The sequence below is a fragment of the Panulirus ornatus genome, chromosome 11 (assembly GCF_036320965.1).
Source record: "Panulirus ornatus isolate Po-2019 chromosome 11, ASM3632096v1, whole genome shotgun sequence".
NCBI classification, from domain to species: Eukaryota; Metazoa; Arthropoda; class Malacostraca; order Decapoda; family Palinuridae; genus Panulirus; species Panulirus ornatus.
Genome location: NC_092234.1, coordinates 51,853,645 through 51,876,976, shown reverse-complemented (window position 1 = coordinate 51,876,976; position 23,332 = coordinate 51,853,645). Strand labels below are relative to the sequence as shown.

The window sequence follows — 23,332 nt, the reverse complement described above, 5'->3', positions numbered from 1 at the left end:
AAGTATAAAAAAAAAAAAAAAAAATATATATATATATATATATATATATATATATATATATATATATATGTTGGAAAGGATCACAATTTTGCACGTTATCAAGATATTCCTATGAGTCTATGGGGAAAATGAAACACGAGAAGTTCCCAAGTGCACTTTCGTGTAATAATCACACCATCAGGGGAGACACAAGAGAGAAATATAAGTTAAAGTACCCTAAATCTTTCATTGATAAATCTCTTAAGTTAGCAAAGAAATCATTTTATAGAGTTGAGCCCAAACCTCACACTGACACTAAGAATCTTAGTTCTCCCTTTCAATAATAATTTCACTTTGCTTCCCATGTTGCTTAAATCCTTTAATGTAAATGTTGCCTTTAGCAACAATAATACTATAATGTGGCCTTTGTTGACTTTTCCTAGCGCTACCTCGCACACATGAGGGGGTTGTTATTCATTGTGGCGAGGTGGCGATGGGAATGAATAAAGGCAGACAGTATGAATTATGTACATGTGTATATATGTATATGTCTGTGTGTGCATATATATGTATATGTTTGTGTGTGTATATATATGTATACGTTGAGATGTATAGGTATGTATATTTGGGTGTGTGGACGTGTATGTATATACATGTGTATGTGGGTGGGTTAGGCCATTCTTTTGTCTGTTTCCTTGCGCTACCTTGCTAACACGGGAGACAGCGACAAAGCAAAATAAATAATAATATAAAATAATACTATTAAGAATATCTTAATCAGGAATTCACCAGAAAATTCTCTTGGATGCATCTATAAAGTGCCTTGTGGAAACTGTGATAAATTTTATGTTGGTCAGACTTTTAAGGATCTTTCCATTAGACTTTAAACATACATATAGTATAAGAACAGGACAAGAATCAAATGCCATGTTTAATCACGTTAAAAACTATGATTATTGTATTCACTGGAGTAACGCCATCTCAGTTATCAACTCTAACTCTATTACCAAGAGAAATATCATTGAATCTTCTATTATTAAATACACAAAGAATTATTATATTATTTTTATTTTGCTTTGTCATTGTCTCCTGCATTTGCGAGGTAGCGCAAGGAAACAGATGAAAAAATGGCCCAACCCACCCCCATACACATGTATATACATACACGTCCACACACGCAAATATACATACCCATACATCTCAATGTACACATATATATACACACACAGACATATACATATATACACATGTACATAATTTATACTGTTTGCATTTATTTGTTCACCTCGCCACACATGGAATAACACCCCCCTCCCCCCTCACGTGTGCGAGGTAGCGCTAGGAAAAGACAACAAAGGCCCCATTCATTCACACTCAGTCTCTAGCTGTCATGTAATAATGCCCGAAACCACAGCTCCCTTTCCACATCCAGGCCCCACACAACTTTCCATGGTTTACCCCAGACGCTTCACATGCCCTGATTCAATCCATTGACAGCACGTCGACCTTGGTATACCACATCGATCCAATTCACTCTATTCCTTGCCCGCTTTTCACCCTCCTGCATGTTCAGGCCCCGATCACTCAAAATCTTTTTCACTCCATCTTTCCACCTCCAATTTGGTCTCCCCCTTCTCCTCATTCCCTCCACCTCCGACACATATATCCTCTTGGTCAATCTTTCCTCACTCATTCTCTCCATGTGCCCAAACCATTTCAAAACACCCTCTTCTGCTCTCTCAACCACGCTCTTTTTATTTCCACATGTCTCTCTTACCCTTACATTACTTACTCGATCAAACCACCTCACACCACATATTGTCCTAAAACATCTCATTTCAAGCACATCCACCCTCCTCCGCACAACTCTATCCATAGCTCACGCCTCGCAACCATACAACATTGTTGGAACCACTATTCCTTCAAACATACCCATTTTTGCTTTCCGAGATAATGTTCTTGACTTCCAAACATTCTTCAAGGCTCCCAGGATTTTCGCCCCCTCCCCCACCCTATGATTCACTTCCGCTTCCATGGTTGCATCCGCTGCCGGATCCACTCCCAGATATCTAAAACACTTTACTTCCTCCAGTTTTTCTCCATTCAAACTTACCTCCCAATTGACTTGACCCTCAACCCTACTGTACCTAATAACCTTGCTCTTATTCACATTTACTCTTAACTTTCTTCTTTCACACATTTTACCAAACTCAGTCACCAGCTTCTGCAGTTTCTCACATGAATCAGCCACCAGCGCTGTATCATCAGCGAACAACAACTGACTCACTTCCCAAGCTCTCTCATCCACAACAGACTGCATACTTGCCCCTCTTTCCAAAACTCTTGCATTCACCTCCCTAACAACCCCATCCATAAACAAATTAAACAACCATGGAGACATCACACACCCCTGCTGCAAACCTACATTCACTGAGAACCAATCACTTTCCTCTCTTCCTACACGTACACATGCCTTACATCCTCGATAAAAACTTTTCACTGCTTCTAACAACTTGCCTCCCACACCATATATTCTTAAAACCTTCCACAGAGCATCTCTATCAACTCTTATCATATGCCTTCTCCAGATCCATAAATGCTACATACAAATCCATTTATATATATATATTCATATTTATTTATTTTGCTTTGTCGCTGTCTCCCGCGTTTGCGAGGTAGCGCAAGGAAACAGACGAAAGAAATGGCCCAACCCACCCCCATACACAATGTATATACATACACGTCCACACACGCAAATATACATACCTATACATCTCAAGGTACACATATATATACACACACAGACACATACATATATACCCATGCACACAATTCACACTGTCTGCCTTTATTCATTCCCATTGCCACCTCGCCACACGTGGAATACCATCCCCCTCCCCCCTCATGTGCGTGAGGTAGCACTAGGAAAAGACAACAAAGGCCCCATTCGTTCACACTCAGTCTCTAGCTGTCATGCAATAATGCCCGAAACCACAGCTCCCTTTCCACATCCAGGCCCCACACAACTTTCCATGGTTTAACCCAGACGCTTCACATGCCCTGATTCAATCCACTGACAGCACATCAACCCCGGTATACCACATTGATCCAATTCACTCTATTCCTTGCCCGCCTTTCACCCTCCTGCATGTTCAGGCCCCGATCACTCAAAATCTTTTTCACTCCATCTTTCCACCTAAAATTTGGTCTCCCACTTCTCCTCGTTCCCTCCACCTCCGACACATATATCCTCTTGGTCAATCTTTCCTCACTCATTCTCTCCATGTGCCCAAACAATTTCAAAACACCCTCTTCTGCTCTCTCAACCACGCTCTTTTTATTTCCACACATCTCTCTTACCCTTACATTACTTACTCGATCAAACCACCTCACACCACACATTATCCTCAAACATCTCATTTCCAGCACATCCACCCTCCTGCGCACAACTCTATCCATAGCCCATGCCTCGCAACCATACAACACTGTTGGAACCACTATTCCTTCAAACATACCCATTTTTGCTTTCCAAGATAATGTTCTCGACTTCCACACATTCTTCAAGGCTCCCAGGATCTTCGCCCCCCTCCCCCATCCTATGATTCACTTCCGCTTCCATGGTTGCATCCACTGCCAGATCCACTCCCAGATATCTAAAACACTTTACTTCCTCCAGTTTTTCTCCATTCAAACTTACCTCCCAATTGACTTGACCCTCAACCCTACTGTACCTAATAACCTTGCTCTTATTCACATTTACTCTTATAATCTTAATATTAGTGATGGTTTATACAAATTAGATAACTTTATTGTTGAAAAAATTTGTAAAATGATAAGTTTATGAACGCTTGTTGTATGTTTTGGACAATCACATGTTTACCGAATGGTGTCCTAGCTTTGTCTCTTTGATGTATATCAACTGACTTATATTTCTCTCTTGTGTCTCCCCTGATGATGTGATTATTACACGAAAGTGCACTTGGGAACTTATCGTGTTTCATTTTCCCCGTGGACTCATAGGAATATATGTATGTATACGCTGAAATGTATAGGTATGTATATGTGTGTGTGTGGACGTGTATGTATATTCATGTGTATGTGGGTGGGTTGGGCCATTCTTTCGTCTGTTTCCTTGTGCTACTTTGCTAACGCAGGAGACAGCGACAAAGTATAATAAATAAATAAATAACATACAATTTCCAGAATACTCAACAAATTTATATCTCTGTAGTTTGAACACTCATCTTCATCTCCCTTGCCTTAGCATTCTGCTAATCCTCAGGCACTTCACCATGATCCATACATATGCTGAAAATCCTTACCAACCAATCAACAACATAATCATCCCCTTTCTTGATAAATTCAACTGCAATACCATCCACTCCAGCTGCCTTGTCACATTTCATCTTATGTAAGGATTTCACCATCTCTTCTCTCTTCACTACATCACTCCCCACGACTCACTTCACATACCATCCTGAAGAAAACATCCATATCTGCCATTCTGTCATTATACACATTTAATAGTCCTTCAAAATACTCACTCTATCTACTCTTCATTACTATTTGTTACCACTTCTCCTTTTGCCCCTTTCACTGATGTTACCATTTGTTCTCTTGTCTTTCACACATTATCTACCTCCTTCCAAAACAGTGTATTTTCTCTAACGTTTAATAATACTTGCTCATCCCTCCACTCATTTGTCCTTCTTTTCGACCCTTGCACCTTCCTCTTGACCTCGTGCTGCTTTCTCTTATACATCTCCCCATCATTTGCGCTTCTTCCTTGTATCACCCAAATGCCTCCCTTTTCTCTTTCACCAGCAACTTTACTTCTTCATTCCACCAACTCACTACCCTTTGTAAACTGCCTATCCCAACCTTTTGCATGCTACGTGCAACTCTGGCACAAGCCAACACTGCTTCCCTAAATACCTCCCATTCCTCACAAACTCCCCTTGCTTTCTCTACTCCCACCTTTTGCCACTCTGCACTCAATCTCTTCTGGTATTTCTTTATGAAAGTCTCTTCTTAGCTCACTTACTCTTACTGCTCTCCTCCCCTTGAGATTGTTTCCTCTTTTTCAAAAACTTATACAAATCTTCACCCTTGCCTCCACAAGATAGTTATTAGACATCCCAACAGCTGCCCCTCACAGCCCATTTACATCCAGAAGTCTCTCTTTTACATACCCATCAATTGTTATGTTTACTCCAATAATACCCACTGACCATCTCTTCTACTCACATATGTATACTTATGTAAATACCCCTTTATAAACCAGGTACTCTGATCACCAGTACTTATTTAGCAAACAACACCACAAGCTCTTCACCATTTCCGTTCAAAACACTGCATACCCAATGCATCCTAATCATTACCTCAACTGTCACATTACTTACCCTCATATTAAATCACCCATCAACAATCCCCAGTCTCTCACATCAAAACTGCAGATACATACTCACTGAACTATTCCCTAAACACTTCTCTCCCATGATCTGTTCTCTCATGGCCAGGTGCATAAACAAATAATCACCCATATTTCACCATCCACTTTCACTTTTACCCACATCAATCTAGATATCAATTTCTTACACTATCACACACTCCCACAACTCCTATTTTAGGAGTAGTGCAACTCCTTTCTTAGTTCTTGACTTACTCCTAAGGCATTTCCAAACCACTGTTGGAGATTGGCATGGGAGCAAATACTGCTGTACAAGGGTTAAATGTTTTTGAAGTGGTACAAAAAGATCTGATACGTCTACAATGAGCTGCATTTAAATGCACAGGGTTGTCTGAATGGTTCTTTTTAATACATGATTTTACAATTCTAAATACTGCAGAATATCTTGTTTGTGAGGATTGACCTTTTAAAAATCCACTGTCCTAGAAGAGTGAATTTGCCTCAAGGTCTCCAGCTCTTGATACCATGATGAAGTCCATTGAATGGCAGTTGATGCCCCAGGTGTTTGCCCTGGAGAACTGGTCTTGGAAGCCAGCCAGCATGACAACTGAGTTACCTACAGCCCTAGCATAACATGGCAATTTCTATGAGATCTATTCACTTGGACAGTCTGCCTCTTATTGACATAGGAGTCATCTACTCTACCCAAACTCATTTAATGGAGAATAAAACCAAAATTTCTTTGCTAAGGAACTAAGCAATAAAGTGTATGGCCTACCACCATGCATAGTTCAGTACACCAATCAGGTGTTGTTCCATTTAAGTGATTATGGTTTTGAGGTTGTAGAACCTGATGCCAGAGTAAAGAGTCAGTATACTGCTACAGTTCTCTCTCTGGATACAGCAGGTTATGCCCATGCCTCATGATTTTCTGACTAAGCTGCTCCCTACAGGGTACTAATTTGCTAAAGAAAGGGTATTAAAAGAAGTGCAAAGCAAAAATATGAAAGCCACAGGCTGGACACTGAATTGAGAAAAGAAATGCTGTACCTGTTCATGTTCATCCACATTTGGGCTTGTGATGTTAGCCTTCAATCTACAGAGAAGACCATGGCTACAGTGGGTAGTGCCATGTGATCCAGTTCTTGGAGGAGATTAGGATGTCTACCCACAATTACTGGAATATTACCTCATCTTACTCAAGAAGGAAAGAGCTCTATCATTTCCACTGCTTACTGACTGACCTCTATAAGGAGGAAATACCATGTACATGAGTTTATGTGTGTTATTTCTATCTAGTTATCCATATCCCTGATGCTCATTTCCTCCAGGAACTCCAATCAAGGGGATGGCCACAATAAAAGGGTCTCCACTTATCCCTGTCTTTACATGCCTCCCTCGCAAACATCATTACATGCATTCTTCCACCATTTCTTTCTCTCCAGTACTCATCCACTATATTTCACCATGTCATAGGTGGTGTTCCTCTGACACCAACACCTTTAAACTTACTATCATACAATATCCTTGCAAATTCTGTCTTGCATTCTTTTCCCATGGCAAAACCACCCCATAGTATTACATTTCACCCACTCTACCCCTCCAAAATTCATTTCCTTTGCATTCCCTGCCGTATCACATCTCTCAAATAACCCCCTTATTTTTTTCTACATTTCATCTAATCATTATTTACACAAAATTTTAATGATTTTGTAGTTCTGCTATCACCACAATTCAGTCTCTGACCAAGCTGCTGAGCTTCTCCTTTGCTCAGTCGGGCTGTTGGAGGTTATAGTCTGTAAGCTTATGTACACATCACATCCTGGCCAGTATTGTTCTATATTTACATCATGTTATGTGTTCTTGAAATATAATAAGGGTGGTATGTGTAACAATTTCTCCATGCAATCACTCTCCCAACCACCTCTCTACCTTCAAGCATCACTGTTAAAATAGTAATGCTCAAAATGTAAGTCGAAGACTTTATTTTCTTTTTACCATCACCACTTACTGAATGCCAGTGCACTACAAAGGGTAAAAAGCAAAAACTGTTGAACTAAGAAAAAAATGCTCTTCGTCATGTAGTTTGAAAATTGTTGAAAAACCATCACATCCATATAAGTGATTACGGCCAAAGAAAAAATTAAAGAAAAAGACAAAGTTCTAGTAATGATACAAGAAAATCTGCGTTTCTAAAGCCCGTGAACTCCTTAGTCTATAATTCAACATAAACTTACAACATGAGCCTCTAGTAAATAAAAAAAATGTGTTTACTCAATATTCTATACAGGATGGTATATATATCTTCACATACTTTATCAAAAACAAATAATATTCAGAAACATGCATGGGTCAACAATAAATTCAATTAAAGCTGTGACATGTTCTTATTATAGTCTGTAGCTCATATAGATTACACTACAGCAGCTCTAAAATTCATAAAAATCCACAACCTGCACACTGCTTGATTCCACGAACTAATAATTTTTCTTACTCTACCTGTGCTTATAGTTCAATGAGTAGTAAAGAAAAGCTCATTCCAGTTAATAATAAACTAGCTATAAAGTTTTCATTATGTTAAAGATGTCCTAAAACCTTATCATAATGATTAGTATTTTCTAAACGATGTTGTTCAATTTCTTACCTGGAAAACCATCTAATCCAGGATTACCAGGAATACCAGGAAAACCAATATCTCCTGGTTCCCCAGGGGATCCCGGGATTCCATCAATACTATCCCCAGGAATACCCCGAGGGCCAACTGGGCCTTGTAACCCTCGGTCACCAGGTATGCCATCACGTCCTGGTGTTCCATCTCGTCCTGGCTCTCCCTACCAATAAAATTGTGACAGCTAATGAAAGGTGACTAGGGTTATATCATATAATCTTGTCGATCAATAAGAACCAGACCAAATCATGATTTATATCAGTCTCCAATATTATGTCACACTTGTCTGGTAGCTTAAAATAATGCCTCTTACAAATATCTTATAATACACATTCAAAGACTTCAATATACTTCTTCATTGCTTTACATATGTATCTAAATTCTGACTTGTTAACACAGCACAGAGATTAGTCTCAGGTCTGGCTTCTCACTCTGAAGGTTTTTGATAATAGTTTTGGGATGTTAACTTATTCTTAGACTCCATAAGTCATCAAATGAAGATTTGGCAGCCTCTGATAATGATAATTTGTGCACTAATTTTCACATGCATTGTTTAAATCCCCTACCAACATTTTGACATTTGTATGCTGCTTGACATTACCCTGGTCTCTACTAGTGCTTTCTTCTAAGACTTCATTTTTTGAAAGCAGTTCTGAAGTGTAAATACATATGTATATCAATTCAGAAAAAGTGAATGTGTAAATAAGTATGTAAATAGTATCCATTGATAGTGATGTGTCATTCAGTCAATTTGTATCACAAAGCTCACAACCTCCCTCTGACCACCCCATATGGTGGGAGGTGGGCAGAATAGAAAGGGTAACGAGTGGTGGGATGAAGAAGTAAAGCTGTTAGTGAAAGAAAAGAGAGGCATTTGGACGATACTTACATGGAAGGAGTGCAAATGACTGGGAAATGTATAAAAGGAAGCACCAGGAGGTCAAGAGGAAGTGCAAGGGTTGAAAAAGAGGGCAAAAGAGAGTTGGAGTGAGAGTGTATCATTAAATCTTAGGGGAATAAAAAGATACTTTGGAAGGAGGTAAATAACATGCATAAGACAAGAGAACAAATGGAAACACCAGTAAAGTGGGCAAGGAGGGAAGTAATAACAGGTAGTGATGAAGTGAGTATTTCAAAGGTTTGTTGAATGTTTGATGATAAGAGTGGCAGATGTAAGGTGTTCTGGTCATGGTAGTGTGTGAAGTGAGAGGATCAGGGAAAATGGTTTGGCTATAAGAGAGGTGGCAGTGAAAGCTTTGAATTTATTAAGAAAGAGGGGGGACTGTGTTGTTGATTGGTTGGTAAGGATATTCAATGTATGTATGGATCATGGTGAAGTGCCTGAGGATTGGCAGAATGCATGCATAGTGCCATTGTACAAAGGCAAAGGGGATAAAGGTGTGTTCAAACTACAGAGGCATAAGTTTGTTGATTATTCCTGGGAAACTGTAAGGAGGGTATTGATTGAGAAGGTGATGGCATGTACTGGGCATCAGACTGGGGAAAAGCAAGTTGGTTTCATAAGTGGTAGAGGATGTGCGGATCAGGTGTTTGCTTTGAAGAATGTGTGCGAGAAATACTTAGAATAACAGATGGATTTGTATGTAGCATTTATGGATTTGGAAAAGGCATATGATAGGGTTGATATATATGGTATGGGAGGTAAGCTGACAGAGCAGTGAAAAGTTTTACCAAGGATGTAAGGCATGTGTACGAGTAGGAAGAGAGGAGAATGACTGGTTACCAATGAAGGTCGGTCTGTGGCAGGGGTGTGTGATGTCCCCATGGTTGTTTAATTTGTTTATGGATGGGGTGATTAGGGAGGTAAACGCAAGAGTTTTGGAGAGAGGAGTGAGTACGCAGTCTGTTGGGGATGAGAAGGCCTGGGAAGTGAGTCATATTTTGTTCGCCAATGATACAGCTCTGTTGGCTGATTCAAGTGAGAAACTGCAGAAGTTGGTGACTGAGTTTGGAAAAGTGTGAGAAAGGAGAAAGTTGAGAGTAAATGTGAATAACAGCAAGATTATGAGATTCAATAGGGTTGACGAAAAAGTTAATTGGGATATAAGTTTGAATGGAGAGGAAGTGAAGTGTTTTAGATATCTGGGAGTGGACTTAGCAGCAAATGGAACTATGGAAGCGGAAGTGAGTCACAGGGTGGGGTAAAGGTTCTGGGAGCAATGAAGAACGTGTCAAGAGATGGAGAATAGATAGATACAGTCTTTCCTCCTTTGTTTATATGCACGCAAACAGACCCTAGCCTAAGTCAGGTAACCATTTTATCAACAAAACCCTAGGGAAGGAAGTATAGCTGGATGGGATATGGACTAGCCATGTGTGTATGTGTGTGTGTGTGTTATGGAGAAAGGGTTTGATTATACAATTAATGAATAACTTAAAAAAGTAGAGGAGACAGAGAGAGGACCTCTGAAGATATAATCATGGAAAATACATAGAACTGGGATATGGAGTTCAGGAACCAGGCTATTGTGCTGAAAGGTTCTGTGACATTTACAATGGAGTAAGAACATGTGCACCTTTAGCCTCAAATACTGAGGGAAGATTTAGAAAGAAGTATGGTCTAATCATAGATGTCAAAAAGCAAGGGCACTTGGAGATATGCAACACTCCAGCCAGCCACATTTTGCAAGGTATAAGAGAGTATGGAATGAGTATAGCAGGATAAGAAAAGAACAACAATTTTGAAAAGGGTATTGTGGATAAGGAAGGTGGAAATAAAAAACTTTCCCATAAATTCATCAGAAGCAGAGTGCCCCAAAGATCTATCTAAGATTGACCCCGGCCACTTCATATGCTATAGTTCAATCCACCACACTGTTCCAAATAACTCTATACAGTACACAACTTTCATATACTTCCTGTAATAGCAAGGCAGTGCTACAAATGAACAAAGAAATAGCTTCATTTGCTTATCTCCCTTCTCTAGCTGTCATGTATAATGTACCAACAGCATATCCCCTCTCCATAACCAAACCCCACAGACCTTTCTGTGTTACTCTCCACTTCTATGTTCCTTACATTCAAACTCGCATTCCAAATGCCCTGTCTCTCTTTACTGCCAATCTAATAACATTTACTCATAAATTTCTCTTTCTACACACTCTCCCAAACTATCGACACGAAATTTTGCACATTCCAAGCCCCAACAGTCTGCATAATCTACTCTTCTCCCAAAGACCCTTACATTCACCTCCCTGACCACCCATTCTATAAACATATTAAACAGCCATTGTGACAACACCCATCCCTACTGCAGATAATCTTTTAAAACAATTCAATGACATTCTTGGCAGAGAAAATAGTAATTTGTCCAAGGAGGAGCACTATTGTACCTATCTGTCTGATGCCTGTTCCCATCCAATTCCCCTTATGAGGGTGACCACAGCAATGGTCTCTCCATAACTCATGAACTCCATTGCCGCTACTTAATGGAAGAAAACTACCAACATTAAAAATAATGTTCTAATTCATACTGAATGTAGGAAAAGTTTCATGATGTGCTGTTTCAGAACTATGGGTTGATGAAAGTATAGTCAAGGGATCCAGAGACAAATTACATGATTATACCAGTTTGACAGTATTCTAAAATACAGATCAAATCAACCTGTATGTCTGAAAAATATTCTTGAGAGGTATTCTTTTGTCACAAAAACATAAGTATCTGATACACTGAATCATGAAAGACTTTGTACAACTTATTGGTATGGAAAAGTACTTAAAACATCAACCTATGAGTCTGAAAAAAATTCACAAGGTAGTATTTTTCACAAAAACATGAGTAGCTAATACAGTAAATATCAAAAAGTTTGTAAAAACAACTTACTGGAATGGAAAAGCATTTGTTCCCCTTCTGACCTGGAAGTCCCGACAAACCACGTTCACCCTGAAGTCCAGGTGGTCCTTGGGGTCCTGGCTCACCTATGTAGCAAAGCAAATAGATTTATAGTAGTCTTCAACTACATTTGAAAGTCAACATTATAATCAGTCATAATAAACAAAAGCAACAAAATCTTTGAGATGATGATGTTACTAAATTTCTACATTCTACCTGGTCCTTGATTTATGAAAGGATACATTTCATGATATTACTTTCATTAAGTAAAGCTCCATAAAATGAAGCTCATCATCCATAGTAACTAATATACAGCACTGATGCAGATATGTCTCACTTCTCAGCAATTCTGGGGGAGTCCTCTGAGACTTTACAAATGCTCAAGTTATGAAAAGTTTAGTGATACTGATTATGCAGTGTGAAGTAACATGAAGTAAAGCTCATTTCCCATAGAAACCTATGCATTAAAGGGGAGATGAACCTCTTTTCACCAAACCACTCAGTATGACACACTTCTCATATCACCCTGACCAAAACACCATACATGTGCCAATCTATCATCAAATATAATCAAAAATCCTTCAAAACTCATTCCATCTCTATCTGTCTGTATCTCTGACTCTGTTCCAACTGGAACTTCTTCAGTGGGGTACCCATGGCAATTCAGTCTCCATAACTACTGAACTCCAGTGCTACTTCTTAACCTTTTGTGCCTCACCCTTAACAGGCCATTGGCATAGGGCAAGTCCAGCAAAGTATTTGCAGAGACTCCTACCTAATGTTCCTACCAGCTACTATCTAATGCTCCATCCTACCACTTCTACATAATGTTTCTACCAAATACTCCTGCCTAAATGTTCCTACTTGCTACCTACTACCTCTGTCTACTGCTCCTACCATTTTGCCTCCTTTGCCAATGTTCCCATTTGTTCTCTTGTTTTTTGCACATTGTTTACCTCCTTCCAAAATATCTTTCTATCTCCCTAAAGCTTAATGACAATCTCTCACCCAAACCTCATTTGCTCTCTTTTTCAACCTTGCACCTTCCTCTTGACATCCTGCAACTTTCTCCTATACATCTCCCAATCATTTGCACTCCTTTCCTTAAGTACCGCCCAAAGACCTCTCTTTTCTATTTCAAACTTATAGTGATGGGTGATTTGAATGAAAAGGTGAGTAATGTGGCAGTTGAGGGAATAATTGGTATACATGGGGTGTTCAGTGTTGTAAATGGAAATGGTGAAGAGCTTGTAGATTTATGTGCTGAAAAAGGACTGGTGATTGGGAATACCTGGTTTAAAAAGCGAGATATACATAAGTATATGTATGTAAGTAGGAGAGATGGCCAGAGAGCGTTATTGGATTACGTGTTAATTGACAGGCGCGCGAAAGAGAGACTTTTGGATGTAAATGTGCTGAGAGGTGCAACTGGAGGGATGTCTGATCATTATCTTGTGGAGGCTAAGGTGAAGATTTGTATGGGTTTTCAGAAAAGAAGAGTGAATGTTGGGGTGAAGAGGGTGGTGAGAGTAAGTGAGCTTGGGAAGGAGACTTGTGTGAGGAAGTACCAGGAGAGACTGAGTACAGAATGGAAAAAGGTGAGAACAATGGAAGTAAGGGGAGTGGGGGAAGAATGGGATGTATTTAGGGAATCAGTGATGGATTGCGCAAAAGATGCTTTTGGCATGAGAAGCGTGGGAGGTGGGTTGATTAGAAAGGGTAGTGAGTGGTGGGATGAAGAAATAAGATTATTAGTGAAAGAGAAGAGAGAGGCATTTGGACGATTTTTGCAGGGAAAAAATGCAATTGAGTGGGAGATGTATAAAAGAAAGAGACAGGAGGTCAAGAGAAAGGCGCAAGAGGTGAAAAAGAGGGCAAATGAGAGTTGGGGTGAGAGAGTATCATTAAATTTTAGGGAGAATAAAAAGATGTTCTGGAAGGAGGTAAATAAAGTGCGTAAGACAAGGGAGCAAATGGGAACTTCAGTGAAGGGCGCTAATGGGGAGGTGATAACAAGTAGTGGTGATGTGAGAAGGAGATGGAGTGAGTATTTTGAAGGTTTGTTGAATGTGTTTGATGACGGAGTGGCAGATATAGGGTGTCTTGGTCGAGGTGGTGTGCAAAGTGAGAGGGTTGGGGAAAATGATTTGGTAAACAGAGAAGAGGTAGTAAAAGCTTTGCGGAAGATGAAAGCCGGCAAGGCAGCAGGTTTGGATGGTACTGCAGTGGAATTTATTAAAAAAGGGGGTGACTGTATTGTTGACTGGTTGGTAAGGTTATTTAATGTATGTATGACTCATGGTGAGGTGCCTGAGGATTGGCGGAATGCGTGCATAGTGCCATTGTACAAAGGCAAAGGGGATAAGAGTGAGTGCTCAAATTACAGAGGTATAAGTTTGTTGAGTATTCCTGGGAAATTATATGGGAGGGTATTGATTGAGAGGGTGAAGGCATGTACAGAGCATCAGATTGGGGAAGAGCAGTGTGGTTTCAGAAGTGGTAGAGGATGTGTGGATCAGGTGTTTGCTTTGAAGAATGTATGTGAGAAATATTTAGAAAAGCAAATGGATTTGTATGTAGCATTTATGGATCTGGAGAAGGCATATGATAGAGTTGACAGAGATGTTCTGTGGAAGGTATTAAGAATATATGGTGTGGGTGGCAAGTTGTTAGAAGCAGTGAAAAGTTTTTATCGAGGATGTAAGGCATGTGTACTTGTAGGAAGAGAGGAAAGTGATTGGTTCTCAGTGAATGTAGGTTTGCGGCATGGGTGTGTGACTGAGTTTGGTAAAGACTGGTGACTGAGTTTGGTAAAGTATGTGAAAGGAGAAAGTTAAGAGTAAATGTGAATAAGAGCAAGGTTATTAGGTACAGTAGGGTTGAGGGTCAAGTCAATTGGGAGGTAAGTTTGAATGGAGAAAAACTGGAGGAAGTAAAGTGTTTTAGATATCTGGGAGTGGATCTGGCAGCGGATGAAACCATGGAAGCGGAAGTGAATCATATTGTGGGGGAGGGGGCGAAAATCCTGGGAGCCTTGAAGAATGTGTGGAAGTCAAGAACATTATCTCGGAAAGCAAAAATGGGTATGTTTGAAGGAATAGTGGTTCCAACAATGTTGTATGGTTGCGAGGCGTGGGCTATGGATAGAGTTGTGTGCAGGAGGGTGGATGTGCTGGAAATGAGATGTTTGAGGACAATGTGTGGTGTGAGGTGGTTTGATCGAGTAAGTAATGTAAGGGTAAGAGAGATGTGTGGAAAAAAAAGAGCATGGTTGAGAGAGCAGAAGAGGGTGTTTTGAAATTGTTTGGGCACATGGAGAGAATGAGTGAGGAAAGATTGACCAAGAGGATATATGTGTCGGAGGTGGAGGGAACGAGGAGAAGTGGGAGACCAAATTGGAGGTGGAAAGATGGAGTGAAAAAGATTTTGAGTGATCGGGGCCTGAACATGCAGGAGGGTGAAAGGCGGGCAAGGAATAGAGTGAATTGGATCGATGTGGTATACCGGGGTTGACGTGCTGTCAGTGGATTGTATCAGGGCATGTGAAGCGTCTGGGGTAAACCATGGAAAGCTGTATGGGGCCTGGATGTGGAAAGGAAGCTGTGGTTTCGGGCATTATTGCATGACAGCTAGAGTCTGAGTGTGAACGAATGAGGCCTTTGTTGTCTTTTCCTAGCGCTATCCCGCACACATGAGGGGGGAGGGGGATGGTATTCTATATGTGGCAAGGTGGCGATGGGAATGAATAAAGGCAGACAGTGTAAATTGTGTGCATGGGTATATATGTATGTCTGTGTGTGTATATATATGTGTACAGTGAAATGTATAGGTATGTATATTTGCGTGAGTGGACGTGTGTGTATATACATGTGTATGGGGGTGGGTTTGGCCATTTCTTTCGTCTGTTTCCTTGCGCTACCTTGCAAACGCGGGAGACAGCGACAAAGCAAAATAAATAAATAAATAAATAATAACAACAAGGAGGGAAGGGTTTCTAGCCCCACACTCCCGTCCCCTTTAGTCGCCTTCTATGACACATGAGTAATGTGTGGGAAGTATTCTTTCTCCCCTATCCCTAGGGAAACAGAAGAAGGAGTCACATGGGGAGTGCTCATCCTCCTCGAAGGCTCAGATTGGAGTGTCTAAATGTGTGTGGATGTAACCAAGATGAGAAAAAAGGAGAGAAAGGTAGTATGCTCAAGGAAAGGAACCTGGATGTTTTGGCCCTGAGTGAAATGAAGCTCAAGGATAAAGGTGAAGAGTGGTTTGGGAATGTTTTGGGACTAAAGTCAGGGGTTGGTGGGAGGACAAGAGCAAGGGAAGGAGTAGCACTACTCCTGAAACAGAAGTGGTGGGAGTATGTGATAAAGTGTAAGAAAGTAAACTCTAGATTGATATGGGTAAAACTGAAAGTGGATGGAGAGAGATGGGTGATTATTGGTGCCTATGCACCTGGGCATGAGAAGAAAGATCATGAGAGGCAAGTGTTTTGGGAGCAGCTGAGTGAGTGTGTTAGTAGTTTAGATGCACAAGACCGGGATATAGTGGTGGGTGATTTGAATGCAAAGGTGAGTAATGTGGCAGTTGAGGGAATAATTGGTGTACATGGAGTGTTCAGTGTTGTAAATGGAAATGGTGAAGAGCTTGTAGATTTGTGTGCAGAAAAAGGACTGGTGATTGGTAATACCTGGTTTAAAAAGAGATATACATAAGTATATGTATGTAAGGAGGAGAGATGGCCAGAGAGCATTATTGGATTAAGTGTTAATTGATAGGAGTGTGAAAGAGAAACTTTTTAATGTTAATGTGATGAGAGGTGCATCTGGTGGGATGTCTGATCATTATCTTGTGGAGGTGAAGGTAAAGATTTGTAGAGGTTTTTAGAAAAGAAGAGAGAATGTTGGGGGTCAAGAGAGTGGTGAGAGTAACTGAGCTTAGGAAGGAGACTTGTGTGAGGAAGTACCAAGAGAGACTGAGTGCAGAATGGAAAAAGGTGAGAGCAAAGGACGTAAGGAGAGTGGGGGAGGAATGGGAAGTATTTAGGGAAGCAGTGATGGCTTGCACAAAAGATGCTTGTGGCATGAGAAGCATGGGAGGTGGGCAGGTTAGAAAGGGTATTGAGTGGTGGGATGAATTAGTAAGATTATCAGTGAAAGAGAAGAGAGGCATTTGGACAATTTTTGCAGGGAAATAGTGCAAATAATTGGGAGATGTATAAAAGAAAGAGGCAGGAGGTCAAAAGAAAGGTGCAAGAGGTGAAAAAGAGGGTAAATGAGAGTTGGGGTGAGAGAGTATCAAATTTTAGGGAGAATAAAAAGATGTTTTGGAAGGAGGTAAATAAAGTGCGTAAGACAAGAGAACAAATGGGAATATCGGTGAAGGGGGCTAATGGGGAGGTAATAACAAGTAGTGGTAAGGTGAGAAGGAGATGGAGTGAGTATTCTGAAGGTTTGTTGAATGTGTTAGATGATAGAGTGGCAGATATAGGCTGTTTTGGTCAAGGTGGTGTGCAAAGTGAGAGGGTTAGGGAGAATGATTTGGTAAACAGAGAAGAAGTAGAAAAAGCTTTGCGGAAGATGAAAACCGGCAAGGCAGTGGGTTTAGATGGTGAGTGCTCAAATTACAGAGGTATAAGTTTGTTGAGTATTCCTGGGAAATTATTATTTTCATTTTTTTTATTATACTTTGTTGCTGTCTCCCGCGTTTGCGAGGTAGCGCAAGGAAACAGACGAAAGAAATGGCCCCCCCCCCATACACATGTATATACATACGTCCACACACGCAAATATACATACCTACACAGCTTTCCATGGTTTACCCCAGACGCTTCACATGCCTTGATTCAATCCACTGACAGCACGTCAACCCCGGTATGCCACATCGCTCCAATTCACTCTATTCCTTGCCCTCCTTTCACCCTCCTGCGTGTTCAGGCCCCGATCACACAAAATCTTTTTCACTCCATCTTTCCACCTCCAATTTGGTCTCCCTCTTCTCCTCGTTCCCTCCACCTCCGACACATATATCCTCTTGGTCAATCTTTCCTCACTCATTCTCTCCATGTGCCCAAACCATTTCAAAACACCCTCTTCTGCTCTCTCAACCACGCTCTTTTTATTTCCACACATCTCTCTTACCCTTACGTTACTTACTCGATCAAACCACCTCACACCACACATTGTCCTCAAACATCTCATTTCCAGCACATCCATCCTCCTGCGCACAACTCTATCCATAGCCCACGCCTCGCACCCATACAACATTGTTGGAACCACTATTCCTTCAAACATACCCATTTTTGCTTTCCGAGATAATGTTCTCGACTTCCACACATTCTTCAAGGCTCCCAGAATTTTCGCCCCCTCCCCCACCCTATGATCCACTTCCGCTTCCATGGTTCCATCCGCTGCCAGATCCACTCCCAGATATCTAAAACACTTCACTTCCTCCAGTTTTTCTCCATTCAAACTCACCTCCCAATTGACTTGACCCTCAACCCTACTGTACCTAATAACCTTGCTCTTATTCACATTTACTCTTAACTTTCTTCTTTCACACACTTTACCAAACTCAGTCACCAGCTTCTGCAGTTTCTCACATGAATCAGCCACCAGTGCTGTATCATCAGCGAACAACAACTGACTCACTTCCCAAGCTCTCTCATCCCCAACAGACTTCATACTTGCCCCTCTTTCCAAAACTCTTGCATTTACCTCCCTAACAACCCCATCCATAAACAAATTAAACAACCATGGAGACATCACACACCCCTGCCGCAAACCTACATTCACTGACAACCAATCACTTTCCTCTCTTCCTACACGTACACATGCCTTACATCCTCGATAAAAACTTTTCACTGCTTCTAACAACTTGCCTCCCACACCATATATTCAATGTATATTTCAATGTATACATACATATACACAATGAGACATATACATATATACACATGTACATATACTTAGAAAAGCAAATGGATTTGTATGTAGCATTTATGGATCTGGAGAAGGCATATGATAGAGTTGATAGAGATGCTCTGTGGAAGGTATTAAGAATATATGGTGTGGGAGGCAAGTTGTTAGAAGCACTGAAAAGTTTTTATTGAGGATGTAAGGCATGTGTACGTGTAGGAAGAGAGGAAAGTGATTGGTTGTCAGTGAATGTAGGTTTGCGGCAGGGGTGTGTGATGTCTCCATGGTTGTTTAATTTGTTTATGGATGGGGTTGTTAGGGAGGTAAATGCAAGAGTTTTGGAAAGAGGGGCAAGTATGAAGTCTGTTGGGGATGAGAGAGCTTGGGAAGTGAGTCAGTTGTTGTTCGCTGATGATACAGCACTGGTGGCTGATTCATGTGAGAAACTGCAGAAGCTGGTGACTGAGTTTGGTAAAGTGTGTGAAAGAAGAAAGTTAAGAGTAAATGTGAATAAGAGCAAGGTTATTAGGTACAGTAGGGTTGAGGGTCAAGTCAACTGGGAGGTAAGTTTGAATGGAGAAATACTGGAGGAAGTAAAGTGTTTTAGATATCTGGGAGTGGATCTGGCAGCGGATGGAACCATGGAAGCGGAAGTGAATCATTGGGTGGGGGAGGGGGCGAAAATCCTGGGAGCCTTGAAGAATGTGTGGAAGTCGAGAACATTATCTCGGAAAGCAAAAATGGGTATGTTTGAAGGAACAGTGGTTCCAACAATGTTGTATGGTTGCGAGGCGTGGGCTATGGATAGAGCTGTGCGCAGGAGGGTGGATGTGCTGGAAATGAGATGTTTGAGGACAATGTGTGGCGTGAGGTGGTTTGATCGAGTAAGTAATGTAAGGGTAAGAGAGATGTGTGGAAATAAAAAGAGCATGGTTGAGAGAGCAGAAGAGGGTGTTTTGAAATGGTTTGGGCACATGGAGAGAATGAGTGAGGAAAGATTGACCAAGAGGATATATGTGTCGGAGGTGGAGGGAACGAGGAGAAGTGGGAGACCAAACTGGAGGTGGAAAGATGGAGTGAAAAAGATTTTGAGTGATCGGGGCCTGAACATGCAGGAGGGTGAAAGGCGGGCAAGGAATAGAGTGAATTGGATCGATGTGGTATACCGGGGTTGACGTGCTGTCAGTGGATTGAATCAGGGCATGTGAAGCGTCTGGGGTAAACCATGGAAAGTTGTGTGGGGCCTGGATGTGGAAAGGGAGCTGTGGTTTTGGGCATTATTGCGTGACAGCTGGAGACAGTGTGAACGAATGGGGCCTTTGTTGTCTTTTCCTAGTGCTACCTCGCACACATGAGGGGGGAGGGGGATGGTATTCCATGTGTGGCGAGGTGGCGATGGGAATGAATAGGGGCAGGCAATGTGAAATGTGTGCATGGGTATATATGTATGTGTCTGTGTATGTATATATATGAGTACATTGAGATGTATAGGTATGTATATTTGCGTGTGTGGGCGTGTGTGTGTGTGTGTGTGTACATTGTGTATGGGGGTGGGTTGTGCCATTTCTTTAGTCTGTTTCCTTGCGCTACCTCACAAATGCGGGAGACAGCGACAAAGCGAAATAAATAAATAAATATACATATACTTGCTGCTTTCATCCATTCCCATCACCACCCTACCACACAGGAAATAGCTTCTCCCATGAAATAGTGTAAAGTGAACTTTTTTAAAGGAAGGAAGGCTAATGTCATGGAAAAAGGACATTATTCTGGATAACTTTTACATTTGAACCAAATAAGGCTTTGTGCATATGCTGCATACCTGATCGACCTGAATCACCCTTTTCTCCTTTCCTTCCTGGAGGTCCCTCTCTTCCAGGAATACCAGCCAGTCCTGGTCCCCCACGTACACCTTGAGGTCCTCGTTCCCCTGGAATACCATCACTACCATCTCTTCCTTTGAGACCTGGCAAACCTTGCAGGCCCCGTGGTCCAGGAGGTCCCGGTTCTCCACCCTATGTTAAAAAGGAAAGGAAATTTTATGTATGTAAATGTGAGTATAGTGGCTGTAAGATGCTCCTGCTGGATCTAACCTCCAAAGGTCTCTATCTTGAGAAAACTTTATTCATTATATAATGTATCAAAAGCCCATACTTAGGAAATAATTTTCCTCAATAACTGAAGTTATTTTCCAAAAGAAGGAACAGAGAAGGGGGCCATATGAGGATATTCCCTCAAAGGCCCAGTCCTCTGTTCTTAACGCTACCTCGCTAATGTGGGAAATGGCGAATAGTATGAAAAAAAAAAAGAACTGAAGTACAGAAAACATTAATTGTATGGAGACATCAGATAAAAGGAGACCATCTTGATCTTGTTCCTGCTCACTTAGGTATAATAACATTGTTCAGTTTCTCATATTGTTGACAGAAGTCTTCACTTTACTATTCCAGTTTTTGTAACAATTATCCTATCCTCATTATACCAGTTAACTGATTTCACTTGCCTACACCTTCTCTCATTCCCCTTTCTCCTCAAACTTAAATCTTCAAATCTAAAATATCTATAACAGCTAATAAAAAAATTAGCTGTTAGATGAGAGAATCCTTTACTGACCTACTGCACAGTATCAAGCAATAATGATTACATACTCGCGTTTTGCAGGTGCGTGTAAAAGTTTATCAACTTATACTCTGTACAAAGCACTGTGTAAGTGCATTTCAACTGTTCACAGTGCTCTTATATACAAGATCAATACACCCTTTACCATAGTGTAAAATTCAGGGAAGGGACAGTGCTCAATGCATGTATGTTATGATAAATTGCAGTGCACAAAATTAAAAAAAAAATCAATGAGAGAAGGTTCTTATTTACTAACACAAAACAATGATGGTAATGTAACACTATTCTATAAGCTATAAACCTTACATTACCCAGTAAGAAGTAAACTATAGATTAATAATACTTGACCAGACAAAGTTATACATGAAACCAAAGACTGGTATACTCACCTTTGAAGGTCCTGGTGGGCCACGACTGCCCTTTTCACCATCAAGACCTGGGAAACCAGCATCCCCTTTCCCTCCTTTCAGTCCTGGGAGACCATCCAATCCATCTGGACCACGATCACCCTTGTAACCATTAGGTCCTGGAGGACCAGGAACACCTTCACGTCCCTGAAAAATTTTGCAAGCACATATACTTAGTAAAAAGTGCAAATCAACCTTTAGAGCTCATCTTTACCATTATATGTATCGTTCTTTACCTTTGTAAAAAAAAAAAAAAAAAAAATCAGTACTAAGCCCCCATATCAATGAATCACCATTTCCAATTCTGATCATTCACTAGGGTTTCTCTATTTACCTATTTCACATTTCTAACAGATTTATTATTTGTGGGCTATTGTCTACGATGTTTTGAGTATAATGCTATGCATTTTTTGTCGATTGTCCCTTACCCCTTATCTATTTGGAAACTACTGTCATGATATAGCAGGACTTGGTTCAGCATGAAAATTCCTGGTACCTTTCATGTTGCATTGTGAGTTAAGGTTTTCACTATGCATGGATCATGGTGAGGTGCCTAAGGATCGTTGGAATGCATGCAATGTGTTACTGTATCAAGGTAAGGAAGACAAAGGTGAAGGCTCTAATTACAGAGGTATATACACCATGGGGTTGGATTCAAACCCTGGGTAGGGCATCCAGCCACCTCCTCCACAAGAATGTAAGAAGACATAGCCACAGGTTGCCCAGAGTTGTCTCGCTACAGCTCAAGTCAATGGATTTTAACCTACTGAGGTTCGTTGGTGTAACAAAAGTGGCAATAGAAAGACATATGTATAAACACTTGCCACATAAGGTACCTCGGCCATACGGAGATTAAAAAACAGTCACTGGTCGTCAAGTGTTTTCTTGCTATGTCCCAACCTCAGCTAGGTGGGGGCAGCACATATTCTAATCTATCGCAGCTCTGACAGTGTGACAAATATGCTGATGGACAGACAGATACATATACAACAAAAGTTGGATTTGAACCCTAAGTAGGATGTCCAGCCATCTCAGCCACACGATGGTGAAAGCACATAGCCACCGTTTGTCCAGTGTTTTCTCACTATATCCCAGCCTCAGCCTGGTGGGGGTTAGATGGACTGCCAATCCTTAGGGAACTCTATGATCTATAAACACAGTGAAAATTGTAACTAAACAATAAACAGTGCAAACACCACATTTCTTTAAGAAATTCAACTGCAATACCATTCTCTTATGCCACCTTGCCACACTTCGTCACCTCTCCTCATCAAACCACTTAACCTGACTCTATTGTTTCGCAAACCTTCCCAACACAAATATCCTACTTCTGCCACTTTATCATCATATACCTTCATCATTCCTTCAAAGTATTAAGTCCCTTTCCTCATTATTTCATTATTCCCTGTTACCATTCCCCCATTTGTCCAATTCACCTATGTGCTAATTAACTTACACGTATCAACCTCTTTCCAAAACATT

The 23,332-nt window shown here is 40.9% G+C and overlaps 1 protein-coding gene across 1 annotated transcript in view; it reads right to left on the bottom strand.

Annotated features, from left to right (window-relative positions):
• Col4a1 (Collagen type IV alpha 1) overlaps positions 1 to 23,332 on the bottom strand; it is a 417,480-nt gene that overhangs the window by 137,635 nt on the left and 256,513 nt on the right. The window contains exons 9-12 of the mRNA XM_071667042.1: positions 21,833 to 21,997; positions 20,647 to 20,839; positions 11,902 to 11,996; positions 8,034 to 8,220 (exon numbers count right to left, since the gene is read on the bottom strand). Of these exons, the coding sequence (XP_071523143.1) occupies positions 8,034 to 8,220; positions 11,902 to 11,996; positions 20,647 to 20,839; positions 21,833 to 21,997 (640 nt within the window). The remainder of the gene's footprint in view (positions 1 to 8,033; positions 8,221 to 11,901; positions 11,997 to 20,646; positions 20,840 to 21,832; positions 21,998 to 23,332) is intronic.